Below are 19,269 nucleotides of genomic sequence, written 5' to 3' on the forward strand. Positions count from 1 at the left end.
TTACACACACACACACATACATTTCCTGTTCAGCCATTTTCCAACCCACTTAGTCCTCAACTGGGTCGTGGGCATCTGCTGGAACCTATCCCAGTTAGCATAGGACACAAGGCAGGAACAAACCCTAGACAGGGCACCAGTCCATTGCAGGGCAAACACACACCAATCACACACTAGGGGCAAAATCGCCAGTTCTCCTAAGCTTCATATCTTTGGAATGTGTTGAATGTAGTGAAAAGTCGAGCAAAATGACACCTTTTATTGGCTAACTAAAAAGATTACAATATGCAAGCTTTCAAGCATACAATAAGCTCGAAAGTTTGCATATTGTCATCTTTTTAGTTAGCCAATAAAAGGTGTCATTGTGCTCGACTTTTCACTGCATTCATAATGGCTAACATGGTACAACACCCTAGCACAGGGGTGTCAAACTCCAGTCCTGGAGGGCCGCAGTGGCAGCAGGTTTTCATTCTAACCATCTTCTTAATCAGTGACCAGTTTTTGCTGCTAATTACTTCTTTTAATTAACTTGACTCAGGCCCTTTAGTTGTTTCTTTTTCCTTACTTAGCAGCCAAACAATAATGAGACCCAAAACAAGCCGCCACATCAGACAATATCTGAAAATAAAGAAAGGTGAAGGTCTCAGTAAGGTTGATCTCTCAACTCACCCAAACACTTTGACGATGTTCTTATGACAAACAGAACATCAACAGTTTTGGAAATGGCAGCTGCGGCAGAACGAGAGCAACAACAAGCCGTGGAATTAAATAACGGGTTTAATTAACAGCAAGAATTGGCTTCTCATTAAGAAACTGGTTGGAGTTTGAAGCCCCAGTTTAGCTGGTCATCTGTTGGCTCGTTTCACGTCTCATTTCTGTTTGGCTGCCTTTAAATAAGGAAACAAATCAATTCAGAGGACTGAGCACACACCAATCACACTCTAGGGGCCAAATTAGAATCGCTAGTTCTCCTAAGCTTCAGGTCTTTGGACTGTGGGAGGAAACCCACGCAGACATGCGGAGAACATGCAGAGTCCATGCAGGGAGGACCCAAGACGCGAACCCTGGTCTCCTTACTGTGAGACAGCAGCGCTACCACTGTGCCGCCCATATGATTTGAGTTTTTGATATTTTAATACATCTACAAACCTTTCTGAAAAACATGTTTCTACCTTTTATCCTTATGGTTATTGAATGTCGATTGATGGGCAAATCAATCCATCTAAAATGAAATCTGTAATACAATAAAGGGTGTAGTAACTGGGAGGGTCTGAATACTTTCTGAATTCACTACATATGAGGGCAGTTCAAAAGGTTTTGGCACAATTTTTTTAAACTCTATTTATTATAAATTTCAAAAACAAATGACATCACTTTTCTACTTAGTCACCTTCCTTTTCGATGTAGTTTTCCCAGCATCGTACCAACTTTTTAATTACTCCTCCTCCCTCTCCTCTGTGGAAACGTTTTGAACGTCCCTCATATATTCACACTTAGGCAATATTTGCATACATTTGTATATACTGTATGTGTTAATTTTTTTTTTAACTCAAATTGTTCAAGACATCCATCCATCCATTATCCATCCCACTATATCCTAACTACAGGGTCACGGGGGTCTGCTGGAGCCAATCCCAGCCAACACAGGACACAAGGCAGGAAACAAACCCCGGGCAGGGCGCCAACCCACCGCAGTTGTTCAAGACATACAGCTAACAGATGTCCAAGAATGTTATAAATAATGGAGAAACCACCAGACCAAGCATGAAACTGAATTATTTAACTTAATTTATAAACGTAATTAAGAATTTCAAGAGTCCAAATTACAAAATTCAAAAATGCAGAATTTCAACAACAAAAATTCTAAAGTAATAATAAAAAAAAATGCAACGGTAAGTAAATACAGTAATGGTAAATAAAATTTTAAAAAAAAAATCCAAAGCCATCAAAAATACAGAAACAAAGGGAAAAAAATAATGAGCAAAAAAAAAAAAAACTGCAATAAAATGAACCACAGACCTAAAAAGTAATTAATCCAATTATGAAGTGAAAGTCAAAATACCAAGAAAACCCAACGTATTCATTAAGGCACAGAAACTTACAAAAGAGAACACAAAGGGGAGTTGGAGGAGAGCTAAGGGGTCACTGAGGAAGCTGTGGCAGCAGGTGATTTAGACAGGTAGTCGATTAATCCATCAATTCATTTTTAGAAAATGAGTAACAAGAGTAACACGATTGCTTCGGCCCGATTAGGCGCGGCTGAACACTGGGCTGGCGTGTCAGGACCTCATGTGCACGCAGAGGAGACGTGAGGCTGAGCTCCGAGGTGACGAGTGGTACACATTTCACTTTTTGTGCGCATGCAGCATGTGCACGGCATCCTGGGTGAGGCTGATTTGCTGCCCCACTTTTGCATGTGGTGAAACAGAACCTTGCATGTGTTGTGTCAGAGCTTCCTGTTTATCTGCACTCCATACCATACCTGTCTTTAAAAAGTATGCTGGGGCGGCTGGAGGCCCAAAGGGAAGCTGTGTGTGTGTGTGTGTGTGTGTGTGTGTGTGTGCTGCATGTGTAGATCAAGTGGAAAAGGGTTTGATGTTGGAGGGGCGCAATTCACCCTACTGCACCATTGAATCCTTTACATTGGACACCTTCTTCTTTTGCATGTAACCATGGCGTGAAAACCTGCGGCCTGAAGGTTTCACATATCTAATATGTCACCAGCTAGAGCAATTTCCTGCTTTAATTATGAAATATGTGTTATGGGTAAAAATATTTGTGTGATAATGTACTGAAGTTACTGTGCCGCACTTTGCAAATCCGAAAATGTAATGTCTTAGCTACGAAACGAACGAACAAAAGAAAAAGAAAGAAAGAAAGAAGCAATCAATTGACTGTCCATCAGCCACATAACTAATTCTACAAGTTACTCAACATTCATTCTATCCAGATGGTCATCCAAATGCACATAGTCCCTCCATATGCTGTCCTCAGATGCCATCTTTTACGGTGGGGTGAGGTGGGGTTTCAGTAAGTGGATACTTTAGCTTTCATGTTTTGGAACCATCATGGACTGACCTGAGTCAAGTGGTATCTCACAATTCCTGGAGTACAAGGTGAAAAACCATACACTTTTTAGCAGTACCACCACCACGTGGCCACAGACTCTTAGATGAGCAACCATCGTGGCATCATCTTCCACTCTGAGCCTTACAAAGAAGTCTTTAAGATGACATCCTCTGCCAATGGAGGAGGAGGAGGCAAGTCGGTCTCTGCTTCAGGTTTTGGTGGGACATCAGAGGTTGGTGTCGGCTGAACGTTATTACTTAGCGGTCCTTCCTTGGCTTGGGTGACACACCCATTTTCTTCTGGGGCAGAGGAGGAAGCGGTGGTACCATTTGGTTTTTCCACCGTTGAAGGACAGCCATTCGAATGTGGGCCCAAGAGAGGCTGGCTCAGGTTGTCTTCTTCCTTTTTGCTCAAGTCCTTCATTTCTTGGATGCTGACCGATTCCAGAATGACTGACGCCTGCCGGGACTTGCGCTTCCCAAAGAAGGTGGAGAGGGAGGTCCGCTTGTTCACTGCATCGGGGACCTTGTCGCTGACTCCACCCTCATCTTCAACAGTGACGTTATCCTCCTTGAGTGGCATGGGACCCGCCCAGGCATCTTCCTCCTTACCCTTCTTTTTCTTCTTGGTCAGGCTTGAGTTGAGGGTCTTGGACCTTTGCCTCTTCTTGCAGCTGATGCAGAAAGTTAATACAATACAGAATGAAATAAGCAAGGCTATGACAAGAAAGATAACAATCCATGTCCAGTTGCTGCTGGATTTTTCTGTGTCATTTTTGCCAGTGGTTAATGCCATGAAAGAAGAGCTGGTCGATATCATGGTTGGAATGCTACGTTCCTCTTTACCTTCTCCTTCAAAGATGGATGCACCAGATGAACTAAGTAGGGGAGTGCTGACAGTGGTAGAAGTGGACAGTGACAATTGCAGTGGAGTTGTTTGCAGATGCTTGCTGGTGACCTGTTTACTTGATGTACTGTTGGTGGGCACACTAGTGGTTGGTAGTACCAGCGTTGACTTAGTCAAGGTTGTAGAGTCCACGGAAGAAGGTCTGGATGTTCCTACTGGGGTATTTGTACTGGATTCACTCTTGGTGGTACTTCTAGTGGCTGATAGACCCAACAGTAAGTTACTCGAGGGTACAGAATGTGTGGAGTAAGATTTTGTGATGATATTGGTCTCTTCTACTTTATCCGTTGCACGTTCCATGGTAGAGGGCTCAGCCGTAGTGTAGACCTTGCTTGTTGTTTCCACCATATGTTTTTCTGTGATTGGCACTGGGGTAGTATTGAGCGTTGAAACCTTCAGAGCCATCTCTGCCTCTGTTTTTCTTTCTGGTTTTCCCTCTGTTTGAAATTCCCCTTTAAAGATTCCTGTAGTTTGGCTCTCACTTAAATTTCCTATGGTACTGTGATCACTGATGCCGTTGTGAGTGGTTGACTCTGAGTCGTTAGTGTTCCAAGCAAAAACCACTCGAGTGACCAGGAGCAGGTAGCAGAGGAGCTTCATCCTTGTGGTGGGGTCGGGGGGCGGGGGGGTGAAGCTAATCTGACCTCCAGATCAATGAGATCTCACACTCTGATTACAACAAGGGAAGGAGCTTCACGTACTTCTTGTTTGCAAGGGACCTGCAGGAAGGCAAGAGGGAAGTGTTAATGAGGTCAGTACTGTCCTCCTGACTTCTTCTACCAGATCATTTCACACAGTGGGTCTCCTGTCCATCCTGCATGCCAGTTAATTGTCACCTTCCCTGTCTTGATCGACCTGTCATGCAGTCCATTTGACCGCTGTCACTGATGAGAAATTTACACAGCCAGCGCACCTTTCAGAGCCACTGGACCTTAATTTGGGTCGCTGGATTCAGAGTGCAGAGCCCAACCATCTTAGCCAATTAAGCTTCAGGAGGACCCCTCGCCCAAGAAAGTGACGACTCAGGCCTCTGACACTGAGAGCATTTACTTTTCACAGCCAGCTCTCTTCATTTCAGCCTTACTATACTCAACTTCTCCCACCTGACTGAATACCCAAACGAGCCTCCAAGTGTCACCGGTGAGAATTTCATCTTGGAACCCAAAGGCTGCACATTCAAATTCAGAGCTGCTAGACATAAACTTGTGCTTCTGGATTCAGAATATCCTTTACTATAGTCAGTCGAGCTAAAGGAGGACACTCAACATGACCAGTCAGGATTCTGACTGTAATGGCTTTTTCATTTTTCAGTGGGCTACACTTGCCCCTCCCTCCCTGAACAGGGAGATAAGCAGAATGAATTTATCCTCATTTAGGGTGCAGAAATGCTAGCCTTATTCAGCAATCATTTAGCATAAACCACTTGGTATTTTTTGCAGTTACACAGAAACCAAGAAATGTCAGCTTACTGTACTTAATTAATGGAGGAGTCCAACAAAAAGGAGAAATTGTGTGGAGTTAAAACCTACAGCCACCGGGGGAGCCAGGGCTGAACTTGAAAACCCCTTCAATAATAGAGAATGGCATGTTTTTGTACGGGATAGTAGCTTATGGGATTATATAGTATAGCATAGTTGTACCTGTAGGGGGCATCTCAGGACCCCAGACACAGCTATACCAAGAACATTCCCAGGTTCAAGTAACCTTTTATTGGGACAAAAATCCTTCCTAGAGGTTTCTTCTTCGATACCCATCAAGCACAAGTACAAATCGTTCTGCTCCTCTCCTATCCTTTCCTTTCTTTCTCTGGGTGAGGTGGAGAGCTCCTTTTAACCTGCACTGAAAGCACTTCTGACATGCCAGCACTGTTACGAGGAGTCACCCTTTGGCCAGACCGCTAGCCCAGACCCTCTAGCAGCTCCCAAAGACCTCACCAGGGCTACCCTGCAGAACTACAACTCTGATGCAACTGGGAGATATGCCACAGACACGCTGCGCCCAGTGTTATGGGGAATACTCAGACCTGAGAGGCAGCCATCCCTGTCTTCCACTCTGTTATCCTCCCGACTGGGAAATGGAATACCTTGGATGGTAAGAGGTGTACCAGGTAAGAGTACACCATCTGTGATGGCCAGGATCTCAGTCAATCCGTGTCCTCTATGATATAGCATGTTATTGTATTGTATTCCTTAGTATAACAGAGTATGGGATATTATAGTATCGTAATGCATAGTATGACATGAAACTGGTTAGTACAGATTTGTATTGTAAAGCATAATATAGTAGAGTATAATATATCATAGAATAGTCATGCACAAAGTCCAGTGAAATTCTTACTTGCATGTCCAACTAGCTTGCAACATGCTGCCACTTTCCAGTGCTATGATGAGCAAGAAGACGTTAAAAAAAAATGATGTCATTTTATTTAATGGAAGAAGCCTTACAAAACCTCATACAGATATAGGGTACATGTACTGTACATGTGACAATGATGGGGAGAACATGGAACTCCTCACATACAATGACTGGCATGGAATTCAAACTCATACTACACTAAAATCTATTACTGCCTACTATACCAAATTCTATCTATCTATCTATCTATCTATCTATCTATCTATCTATCTATCTATCTATCTATCTATTCAAATCTTGCCTACTATACCAATTCTATCTATCTATCTATCTATCTATCTATCTATCTATCTATCTATCTATCTATCTATCTATCTATCTAGTGCCTTTCATATCTATCTATCTATCTATCTATCGATCTATCTACTGTCACCTGGCCTTATCTCCTTGATCATTTTAATAGATGATGTTTGTCTCCTTTTACATCAATTTGTGTTACTGAGTATTTAAACTGGCCTTTGCCGTTATGTGTATGCAGTATTTAATTATCAGTTTGTAACCTACCTGTGAACTTGTTCTAGTGCTCTTGAGTCTGGACTCAGGGAATGGTGCTATAAATAATAATGTTATTGAAATGCAAACATTTTTCCAAATGATGCCTTTGCTCTTCAGTGGCCCTTCCATTGAACGCTGTTTGAACTCAATTCCTATTAAAATATGAGCCCAACATGCTATCCAATAATTTTAAATTGAATGAAATGTAACTTTAGTGAAATACAACAATGTTGCAGCATCACAGAGATATCTCACTACATCTGTATATAGAATTGACTTTAACTCCCCATTCCTGCTGTCCAATGCAGATCACCATTACGTCAACAAGTGATAATTTTAAAACATGAGCGCATCACTTTTGACGTGAGAGTTTGTATATTTAATTGTTTCATAACTAATTTTTTGATCTTTGCGTCAGAGTTTGCGTGTGCCGGAATTTGAGCCCAACGTGTTGAGGCAAAGGTGCTAACCAGCGAGCCACCACTACTGCATTTTCACACACTGCCACATCCATCCTTCTTGGTAGGCTTTAAATCGCCATCCGTCCAAGCCATCCATTTTGTGAACTCATCCATCCATCCATCCATCTCTCCATCCATTTGCTTGCTGAACCTACAAGACACTCCCAGACTGGGCCAGCTTAGAGAGGCCCAGTGAGAATGTGGGAGGGCATCTTGCAGAAAACCGACAGAGAGAAGACGCAAACTCCACAGGATTTGAATTCAGACCCCTACGCCACCCAGATCTTTGCAAGTGAACCCCAGATGTCCACAGCGCTACGTCTCTGTGTCCATCCTGTCCCACATTTTGAGATTTAGAGCTTCAGAACTGGGCTTCCTTTTTGATGATCAAAGTCGAAGCCTCTGATTGCCTGCCACATGTCCTCCTACCCAGACGCTCCGCCAAGCGGCAAGTGAAATTTTGCCCACACCCAACAGTAGCAGCAGAGGTTGGACCTGCTCTGGATGTCCAGATTTGCAGTTCCAGCTCTTCTGTATGGATACCTGCGGCCATTTAGTGCAGTAACACACCATGCTCTGCACTGCTGGCCTGTGTGATAACCATCATGGACCGTTGCCCCCTCAGAACCCAAGTGGCAGACAGGTGGCTGACAGCACGCGACCCCGAAGACAGGCTTGCTGAGGTGAGTTGGGCACAGGAGGATGAGAAAGCCACAGATTGTATACCACACTCACCAGACTAGCAGTAGGCCATCCCACTGGGCTCCTTGAGTCTTCGGGTGTCACCTCCACGCTGGCGCTGTGACCGTCTCCCTCGGCAGCTCCTACTCGAGTGTGCGCCCTGCTCTGTGCTGTTGTGGTGAGCGCGCGCTTCCTGTTGATTAGCATGAAAAGAACACAACTTCAGAGGAAGTAACAGGCTGACAGCACAGGAGGTGCGGGGCGTCACCGGTCAGAGTGAGACCCCCAGGAGTGAGTGGAGGGGGCACCACTCATGTGGGGAGTACAAGCTGCCGGGAATGCGTGAGAGACACCCCTACCCCCCTTCCCATTTATAAACGTATCCTGGTAGGGCAGTTGGCACCTATGGTGTCGGTAACTCGCGGTCAGGTGCCAGTCGGTTTGCGTGCCCCGTCCGTGTGCAGTGGTTTCTTTGGAGGGCTCACATGCTTTGCCACCAAAGAGCTGAATCGAAACTTTCAACTCCTCCCTTCGGCTCTGTGGTTTTGTGAGGGACTGGAAAAATGTGTGTCTTTGAAAGTGAGTCACGGCACTGCCACCAACGGCATCCTGCAAGAGCAGGTTAAAGAAACTGTGGGACTCTCCATCACCAACACCAGCAGCATGTCTGCCAGCTTAGGTCTATTCGCGTTCAACTGGCCCTGAGGGCTGTCGCGCCACTTGGCTTGCCCCTTACCGTCAAGTACAGTCAGCTGCTTGGATCTCACATTTCTTGTTTTTTGCTATCAGAACGACAGGCTGAGAAAACCAAGCTCACTTCTTCTTTCTCGTGTGGTTCTCCTTTCAGTATCTCTTTTCTTGCTTTATTTTCCCTCTGCTTCTCCCCATGCCTATGTACAGTTTTAGCGACATGCCTATTATTAACCGACTTTGGCTTAGGGCCCCACCCATTAAGCCAAAACTGCAATGCCCGTCAAGTTTATCTCAGAGGTTTTTACTGCAACAGGGAGTGTCAAAGCGCTAACCGGAGTGTGAGTGGGAGCTGGGAGCCCAGCGACAGAATGGCACCCCGTCCAAGTGAAGTTTAGCCAATGGACGTACAGGGTGTAAAAATAGAATGAATGAATAAAACAAGCAATCAGTCAGTCAGTCAGGCAGTCATGCGAATGGAAACGTCAGCGCGTAAGCAGCGGGGCATTTTTATGAGAAAAGAAATGAGATGAACCTCCAAAGGTTACAAGTCCCTTCAAGCAAACTGCTTTTGTCTATTGTTGTAAAATCCTTTTGTTTATCATCTCATGAGTATGATTATTAGTTTTAAGGTCGGGCTCCACTTGTCAAAATTAACTTGACTGTCATTTAGAACTCTAAACTGCACTGTCATCTTGTTAAAGAAATCAAAGTGAATGCATTTTATTTGGGAAATTAGGCCTCTTCATAAGCAACATTAATAAAAGAAATAATAATAGCGCCTTTCTCACGTCTCAAAGCGCTCTGCATAGTGAGTGGGGGGGCCACCTCAACCACCAGTAAGAGGCAGCATCCACCTGGATGAGGTGAGGGCAGCCATTTTGTGCTCACCACACATTAACTATTAGGTGGTAAAGAGGTAAGTGACAGCCAACTAGAGATGTGATGATTGGGGGTCCAGAACGACTAGGCCATGGTGGGCAATTTAGCCAGGACATCTCTTTATGAAGGATACTCAGGTATCTTTTACGACCGCAGAGAGTCAGAACCTCAGCTTTACGTCTCATCTGATAAACAGCACCAATTATACAGCAAAGTGTCGTCGTCACTGCACTGGGCATTAGGATCCACAACCAGACCTCAGGGTAAACACCAGGTTGGACTCCCATCCATGTATTGGCGGGCCTCGAATGTGCTTAGCTTCAGGTGGACAAGTTTTTCTGGTATGGTATGTCATTAAATTAAAGTAAATGGAGAGACAGACAGACAGCCATAGCAAAAGATAAACAGACAGATGGATGTGAAAGGCACTATATGATAGATAGATAGAATTGAGTATAGTAGACAGGATTAGATAGATAGATAGATAGATAGATAGATAGATAGATAGATAGATAGATAGATAGATAGATAGATAGATAGATAGATAGATAGATAGATAGATAGAATTTAGTATAGTAGGCAGGATTAGGTAGAAAAAATACTGTGTTGTAGAAACATAGACATTAAATTTTAGTGTAGTTGACAGGACAGACAGATAGATTGATAGTGTGGCAGACGACCGGGGAACTTCCCCCACCGGGACACCTGGAGAAGGGAAGGACCAGGAGAGGGGCAATATCTCCCCCGGGGCTCAAGAGGGCAGCCACCTCTGAATTGTATCGGCGCCACAGATTTAGAGCTTGGAAGCTCAACCCTGTTGGGGTCCGTGGCCACCGCCAGGGGATGCCTGGACAATGCCGGAGCCCTGGACTGCAGCACATTCACCACAACAGGAAGTGCTGCAGTAAGTTCATCAGGGCGCACCTGGAGCACATCTGGGTGCAACATAAGAGGGGCTGCCTCACTCCATTTGGGGAGCCAGAGTTGGGAGGCAGAGAACAGAGCTTGTGAGGAGAGGAGTGGAGGCGGCTGACGAGAATGAAAAGAGAGAAGGAGAAAAGGGACTGAGCTTTATCATTGATAATATGTGCACTGTGTGCTGTGTAGGAGAAGAGAGTTAATAAGCGTTTGTGTTTTAGACATTGTGTGTCTCAGTGTCTGTCTGTCACCAGGCTGATCTTCCACAATAGATAGATAGATAGATTGATTGATTCTTTCATATCTATCTATCTATCTATCTATCTATCTATCTATCTATCTATCTATCTATCTATCTATCTATCTATCTATCCTGTTCACGGTCACACGTCACTGACACTCACACCCACACAGGACCAGTTTAGCATCACAAATTAACGTAACATGCACTTATTTCATTGGAGACTGGCGGGCCCTTAGACGTCCCACACTGTCAGCATGAAGACACTTAAGACTGCGATTTAAATGCCACCACTCTAGTTCTGTGAAGTGTCAGCACTAATTACTGTGCCACCCTGCTCACTGAGTGCGGTCGTTCTTTAAAACGATCAAAAGCCGTGTTTGTTTATTAGTGAGGGTGGCTGTATTTGTGCGACAGAGGCCCATGTCAGGCTGGCATCCCATCCAAGGTTGGTCCCTGCTTTGTTCCAATTAAGCTGTTTTTATGCCCACAGTCGCAACTGGGAGCATGGGAAGCAACAGATGGAAAGATTCTGTCATCATATTAGATAGGCAGCACAGATTTATACAGTAGAATGACCAGGGAAGGGTGTGAGGTCTCACAGACTGTGACGGCGTCTTTGACTTTGTATGTTACGTATAATTAACTGTTGGACCCCCCTAAAGATTCATTTTCTCCTGGGATGCTACTGACTGAGTTTTTCCTTTTCTTGTCTTCTGCTGTCAAATGGCCATAGTTCAATAGTAATGTTAATGAACAGACGTTGTTGCGTTTCAGACGCCACCTACTGTATTTGTTTGAACAACTCTTTATGCGACCTCATAATGTAAGTAGTAATTCTTGTAACATTTGTATTTACATTAACCTCCGAACTTGTCACAGAGCTCAGTGAAAGGCGCCAGACAAAAATACAGTGCACTGAATTGCACCTAAGGCTGCTGGGATGAGCCCAGGCTCCTTATTGCCTTGCAGCTGGAATAAGTGGGCTCTGAAAATGAAAGGATGGCTGGTTTAATAGTAATATTACAAATACATCTGCTGTAGCGTACACATTAAAAATGAAAATTTATTATAAATACAATTAATATATGCATATGCTTCATATTTAAACATATCATTTCTTATTTATTTGCTTTATTTATTTGATTTATTTGCTGCATAACAAAAAAAACTCAAAAAGCAGGGTACAAATTAGCATTTAATGAAATCTTAGGACATACACCATACTGATTCAAAAAGAAAGCACATACACAGTAGAAAATTAAAAAGAAAACATATACACAGTAGAAATGAATATAAATAACCAATCAGTTTTAACAACAAGACATCGTGCCTCTCTGTTTTCAATGGAATGTTCTAGAACACTCCATCGAGAGGGGCATCATTTCTGTAAGGGTCCGTTTTCTGCCCTTTATAATTGACGCCCTGGACTTGATGTCCGTCCATCACAGCGCAGGCTGACAAACAGCCGAGGGCCTCCATTTAACCCAACCGGCATGCCCTTTGGATTGAGAGGAAGCCTGCAGCGAGCATCGAGACTGAGACAGTGAGCAGGCAGGCTGGGATTTGAAGGGGCACCATCTGCCTCAATAAAGTTTATTTATATTGGAGTTTTAACGTTGATTTATTACCTGATTATAAATGCAAGTTTTTGGCCTCCTCTCCAACGTGCTGGGATGCTTCTGATGGTTGCAGGTTCGACCCCATGCTTCTTCTCTGTGATCAAGTTATGTATTTGGGCCGTCACCTAGACAGTACACTTGTAAGCTGATGTCTGCTGTGTCTCTTTACCCAAGAATGGCCTTGCTGCTGAAAGGGAGCTACAGTATATAACGTAAAACTTGTCTCTTTCTGTTACAATATTAAAATGAAATTTGGCACAGTGGTTCATGCTGCTTCCTCATGGTTATCCAGCACCTTAGGTCCAACCCTTGGGCCTGGACATGTCTGCTCTTCAAGCCAAGTTTATTCCTACACTACAAAGTTCTATTAAATGACCAAAACAGTAACAGGACTGCGACTCTTGACCGCATTACCAAAGGCTGATTTCATTCAAACTATAATCATCTCCCCAGAGGTGGCCTTAAAGGGGTGTGTGTAGGGGGGGTGTCTTAGGGCTGACCAACCTCACGTAGGCCCAGCTACGTCAAACGCTGTTACCGGAATGTGTGGACTGTAATAAAAAATAATGTCAACGTACACCAGATTTTCTCATTGTAGTATTCAGCTAAATTTTTGCAAGATAACACGCGGACTTGGGCGGCTCGGTGGTGCAGTGGGTAGCGCTGCTGCCTCGCAGTTAGGAGACCTGGGTTCGCTCCCCGGGTTCTCCCTGCGTGGAGTTTGCATGTTCTCCCCGTGTCTGCGTGGGTTTCCTCTGGGTACTCCAGTTTCCTCCCACAGTCCAAAGACACGCAGGTTAGGTGCACTGGAGATCCTAAATCGTCCCTAGTGTGTGCTTGTGTGTGTGTGTGTGCACCCTGTGGTGGGCTGGCACCCTGCCCAGGGTTTGTTTCCTGCCTTCTTCCCTGTGTTGGCTGGGATTGGCTCCAGCAGACCCCCGTAACCCACTAGTTAGGATATAGCAGGTTGGATAATGGATGGAACACGTGGACTTTATCAAAATATAACTGGAGCATATAATGGGACATGCAGACCTGGGGCCATCATCACTACCTTCTAACATCAGGAAAGACAGAGTAACTCCGAAAACTAAAAAAAAACAAAACTCAATTTTGAAAAAAATGGCAATTACAAGGTTTTTCCATCACACGTCAGAAATGTTTTAAGTATAATCATTAACCTTAAAATTCATTCCCTTTTATTGTTACATTAATCGTGTCAGTTGATTTCAGTGTCTAAATGAACTGTATATGTTCATGGAGCTATCTTGTGCCAAACATGAGCGTTTGGGAGTCACCTTCAAGCATCTGAAAATGTTCGTTAACAGTCTTCTTCCCAGTCCTCAGTTCAGAAGCTCAGTGATTGGAGGAGCCCTGATGTCACTTCCACTCCCTCTTTCAATCCCCGCCCCCTTCAGGATCACAGCATAAAAGAAACACGTCGACCGGAAAGGGGGCTGCTCACCAGTCTCTCACTCTCTCATGTTATTTATCTTTGTGCCACGCTTGCTGGAACTCTTTACACCCTTATGCACTTGTTAGTCTTTCTCAAAATGACTCCCCAACATTTAATTCTCTCATGTGCATCCTTAGTACACTTGGTAAGGTTGTAACTACCATGAGATACCTGGTAGGTTAAAATAAAGAGCTGCATAGCATAATTAGAGTTTAAATAATTTGATTATGCAATGCAAACATTAAATGCCAATAAATGAATACCTAAATAAATAAAGCCTACTAATACAGCCCAGTTCCTATATTTTTCTGAAATGACACTCCTCAAGTTCCAATTGTTTTACATCCAGTCCCCCCACTCTTCCCAGTTCTGGCTCCTCTCTCGTGTCTCCAGGTTGCTATGTACTGGTCTAGCAGTGATGGTTCCCCTCAAAGTAAAGGGGGTAGCAGGTGCCATTTTACAACTTCACCTAGGGCAGCCAAAATGCTACAGTCGGACCTGTGCCAACCCCATAGAGAAGGCACGCCAGCGGAAACAGTGCCTAGCGCACATGCCCAGCATCCTAACTGAAATGGAAACTGAAATACTCCCCTTCTTTCTTTCTTTCTTTCTTTCTTTCTTTCTTTCTTTCTTGGTATTTTACAATAAATACCTCACTGTACAATAAGCCACCCAAGACTGGTCCCTGCCTAGTGTTTGCTGCTGCTCCAGTAGACTCCAATTAAACTAAACAAGTCCAATAATAAATGCATACTTATACATATATATTTTTTCATGCATATATAATATACTTTGGAATGAAAGCACTCTATAAATCTGGAGTTAAGATTTATGGGTTTTCAATTCTTTTTTTCTTTTCTTTAATGATGTATTTTATTATAAATGCCCACACTGAACAACAACCCCACCCAACACTGGCTCCTGCCTAGCACATGGTGCAGCTTCAATAGGCTCCAGCCTCTGCTTAACTAAATAAGTCTGCTAATAAATGGATGGAAGCTTGTTTTTCTTTCTTTCTTTCTTTCTTTCTTTCTTTCTTTCTTTCTTTCGTACGTACGTTTGTTCATTTGTTTGTTTTATTTTATAATTAAAGGCTGTGCCAGACATCTACTTTGTCCCAGATTGGTTCCTGCCTTGTACTCAGTATGACTCCAACCTCTGCTTAAACTAAATGAGCCTGACGATGATTGGATGCTTGGTTTTCATGAATATAAATTAAACTTTATATGAAAGGCATTATAAATATTCTCTTTCTTTCTTTCTTTCTTTCTTTCTTTCTTTCTTTCTTTCCTCTGCCTTGCCGTCTCTTTGCATTTCCTCCTCTCCCTTCACCCCCCTCCGCCTTCTCTTATTCTCTTCCTCAATTAAGATGAATTTATAATCAATAAAAATGAGACCCTCTCACTCCAATGAGGCCATTTCATAAACACCGTCTGAGCCCCCCTAAACACATCAGGACCCCATCCTCTCTAGCCCCACTCCCATTTCCTGTCCAGTTTTGGTTTTTGCTGCTCCATTTCGGAAGACCCTCTCTAGATGCCAGCGCAGGGGTAACCTGAGGTTATCCATGGTGAGGATGTGGGTGAGGAAATGCTTGCTTAATCTCTGAGCAATGAGGGCTGTAAGACTGGCGGCGTTTGGCACACACTGGCGTGACAGTGTGTCTGTGTGATGCACGTACCTTGGAGTGCAGCCGTGTGCAGATGTCTGCAATGTGTGTACTCCACGGGTGCGCTGTGTTGCCGAGTTTGCTGAGTGTGAATGCTCCCTGTGCGATCCGACTTGGCCCCCTCTGCTCATCTCTCACACACTTTTTTTTTCTCTCCTTGTCCCTCCCACAGTTCCCTTCAGTCCGGTCTGATTGAGTCCACTGGCCGAGCAGTCCATTCGGTGTCAGCTGTTCCCCTGTATATCCCTGAGCTGCACACCATTAGCATACCAGAATTCGGTGATTTCTTCCATGGTGACCCTGGGCTGCATCCACAAGGTGTCCTCATTCTCCTCCGTTGACCTCTTGGACCGGCTGGGTGGTCGGTCGAGAGTCCCGTTTTGGACGGGCTTTCTGATGGGCCTAGGAGCTCTTCGCATTAACAGCTTGGTGCCCAGGAACACAGTGGTGCTCATGAATATGCAAATAACCAGTCCAAGAATGGCCAGGATGATCAGACAGGGGCGCCTGAGGCCACGGTGGAGGTCCAGCCCATCCAGACCTTTGCCGCAGGAGTCATTTGTAGGTGGGACTGAGGGTCTTCTGGTTGAGAGGCTCCACCTGGTGGTGTCTTCCAGAGCACTGGTCATCTGATCAATGGTTTGATGAAACCCTTTCCAAACACCGGTGCCATGCTGATTACTTGGCTCACTGGGACTGGTGAGTTCAGGTCCAGCCCACACACTGGTATCAGACTGGTTGCTGGTCAGCTCAGTATCATATTGGACAGTGGTGACAGGCTGGGCAGTAATAAACTCATCACCATATAGGGCACTGGTATCATTGGTGAGGTTGATGCCATCTGTTACACCCATCTCGGTTGGCTGACTACTGATGAGGTCTCCTCCTACTGGGAATATGGAGGTGTTACTGCCATCTTGGACACTGGTGAGGTCAGGCCCACTCCAAACAGTGGAGCCAGGCTGGCTACTTATGAGGTCACCTCCATATGGGACAGTGGTAACAAGCTGGTTGCTGGTTAGGTCACCCCCATTGGGGTCAAAGGTGATAGGCTGGCTGCTGGAAAGACCAAGTCCATCTTGAAACGTTGTGACGTCCTTCCCACGTAGGTCCCCAAAGACTTGCTGGTTACTGGTGAGGTCATTCCCTCCTGTGACCTTGGAGATGTCACTCCCTGCTGAAACACCAAAGATGCTGGTGACAAATTGGTAACTGGTGACAGGATCTCCATGTGATGGCCCAATGGCAGTATTAATTGTGGAGTCCCCTGTGCTGGGCTGAGTAGTGATGAGATCTCCTCCATTTGGTACACCACTACTGTCAGGCCATTTGCTGGTGGGCACAGCCCCTTGTGGCACACCAGTGCCAATCGACAGACTCGACACACCTCGAGCAGTGGTGTCCACCTGGGTAGTAGTCGGGTCTTTTTCATCCGGGGCACTGGTTGGTGGCTGGCCATTAGTGACCTCAGATCTACCAGTTCCAGGTATTTCACTGCGGAGGTCGCCTCCATCAGGAACACTAGTGACGTCCTTCCCATCTAGGTGACTTGAGACATGCTGGTTTGGGACACTGGAGACATCACCCACCCCCAAGGTACTGGTGACCAAGAGGACACCACTCACATCGTGGTCTTGGGCTTTATGCTGGTCACCCATGACAACATTAGACATGGATAAGTAGAAGAGGAGAAGAAGAAGGACATGGAAGAAGGGGATCATCCTCTGTGACAGGTGCCACCAACCGCCAAACACTGTGAAGAAAAAGGAGGAGACTTGAGTGAGCATCTGACCCTCTGATGCCCCTCTGAACAGATGAGACAGCCTGCCAAGGCCCCTCCTTGAGAGCTGAACTCCCATTCCCAGTTCCCCCCCTCCACCACCACGAAGGCACTGCAGAGGCCTTGAAGTTAACAGCAGCTGACCTGAAGCTTAACCGTGTAAACCGTTTTAACTGACGACTACGCCTGGGGTGGGGGAGTGACCACAGAGCACAGAGTCAGTCGCGTGTCCTCGAGTTACCCCAGAGGCGCCAACTGTGAGTGGCCGAACGTCCCCCTCCCACTCCCCACCAAGAACCGACCGAAAATTAAGGAAGGCCCCGACGGGTCTCCGCTTACCTTTCATGGCCAACGGCACGATGCCTGCATTCTGCCTCAGAGGGGAGGCTGGGAGATGCAACTTCAGGAAGTGCAAACGAGGATGTGGTCGGTGATTCTGAGGAACGGATGACTTGCACTCTGCGAGCAGCGCCACCCTGAGCCGCGAGAAAAACAATCGCACCAGGTCAGTGCTGGCAGGGCGGAGGAGCTCAGAGTATTTATACACGTTGGTGATGCAAGTTGCTATTTAGGCCTGGGAGAATTAATGCGTTCATTTTTTGGCGATTAATGTGGGTTGTTGTCGCATCCAGAGACTGGCAACGTGGCGATTGCGCCATGCAGTGCTTTGGTCAGGGCCACTTTGTTTTTTTTAACAATATGAAAGGCGGAGTGGTGGCTCTGAGGTAGGGATCTGCACTGGTAATCGGAAGGTTGCTGGTTCAAATCCCGTAAACTCCTAAAGTGACTCTACTCTGTTGGGCCCCTGAGCAATGCCCCTGCCCTGGTTGGTCTCCCATCTGCCTTCTGGCCGGGCTGAAATGTGCTTAGCTTTCAGGTGGATGAGCTGTACTGGTGTGGCTGCAGTCATTAAATATTTACAGCCCTCTTGTTAGTTTTATTTCTAGTTGTATGGCCTCTTTGCATTCCATGACACGCCCAAATGAAGCACTTAAGATTCAGCAGGCTTTCACATTTTCAGTAAGATATTGTGGCAGACCCTGGTCGGGATGCCCCTTCGCTGTATATTCAGGGGGAGCAGCCCTGGACGGTGCAATACCTCCCTCTGGACACTAGATGGCATCCCCCCTGTGTTGGAGCGGTGTCTCAGTTTCCCGCAAGGCTCCATGGGAATTGGAGTTTGGTGTAGCCCTGTTGGGTCCCACAGGCGCCGGCAGGGGGTGCTGCAGCGGGGACTCCTGTGCCTGTATGGGCAGCGTATTCGCCACACCCAGAAGTGCAGTTGGAACTTGACGATCAACCACCTGGAGCACTTCGGGGTGGATAATAAAAGGGCCCAGCAGCCACCACTCAGGAGCCAGAGTCGGGAGGAGGAGGAGGAGGAGAACGCTGCCCTGGGAAGGGTGGAGAAAGAGAAGAGAAGAGAAGAGAAGAGAAGAGAAGAGAAGAGTGTGCTTTGGGTGTTTTATTTGTGTTTTGGGGACTGTGTAGGACCAGTGGGGCACGAGGAAGACATGTCCCATGACTGAAGAAAATAAATCTTTTTGTTTAGTTTACTTGTGCCTCAGGTGTCAGTCTGTGTTGGGTAGGTGCAAATAAAAGATAGACAGATAGATATAAAAGGCACTATATAATAGATAGACAGATAGATAGATACATATGAAAGGCACTATATAATTGATAGATAGATAGATAGATAGATAGATAGATAGATAGATAGATATGAAAGGCACTATATAATAGATAGATAGATAGATATGAAAGGCACTATATAATTGATAGATAGATAGATAGATAGATAGATAGATATGAAAGGCACTAATAGATAGATAGATAGATAGATAGATAGATAGATAGATAGATAGATAGATATGAAAGGCACTATATAATAGATAGATAGATAGATAGATAGATAGATAGATAGATAGATAGATATGAAAGGCACTATATAATTGATAGATAGATAGATAGATAGATAGATAGA

The 19,269-nt window shown here is 45.1% G+C and overlaps 2 protein-coding genes across 2 annotated transcripts; both read right to left on the reverse strand.

Annotated features, from left to right (window-relative positions):
- Positions 1 to 2,360: 2,360 nt before the first annotated feature.
- si:ch73-248e21.7 (leukosialin) lies at positions 2,361 to 8,462 on the reverse strand. The gene is made up of 2 exons (XM_039764985.1): positions 8,082 to 8,462; positions 2,361 to 4,694 (listed from the first exon to the last, which is right to left on the reverse strand). The coding sequence occupies exon 2, from the start codon at positions 4,573 to 4,575 to the stop codon at positions 3,211 to 3,213; it is 1,365 nt and encodes a 454-aa protein (XP_039620919.1). The 5' UTR covers positions 4,576 to 4,694; positions 8,082 to 8,462; the 3' UTR covers positions 2,361 to 3,210.
- A 4,855-nt stretch (positions 8,463 to 13,317) lies between these two features.
- si:ch73-248e21.5 lies at positions 13,318 to 17,797 on the reverse strand. Its single transcript, XM_039764986.1, has 2 exons — positions 17,625 to 17,797; positions 13,318 to 17,258 (listed from the first exon to the last, which is right to left on the reverse strand). The coding sequence occupies exons 1-2, from the start codon at positions 17,629 to 17,631 to the stop codon at positions 15,730 to 15,732; spliced, it is 1,536 nt and encodes a 511-aa protein (XP_039620920.1). The 5' UTR covers positions 17,632 to 17,797; the 3' UTR covers positions 13,318 to 15,729.
- Between the last annotated feature and the right edge of the window lie 1,472 nt (positions 17,798 to 19,269).

This window comes from Polypterus senegalus, chromosome 10 (assembly GCF_016835505.1).
Source record: "Polypterus senegalus isolate Bchr_013 chromosome 10, ASM1683550v1, whole genome shotgun sequence".
Lineage (NCBI taxonomy): Eukaryota > Metazoa > Chordata > Cladistia > Polypteriformes > Polypteridae > Polypterus > Polypterus senegalus.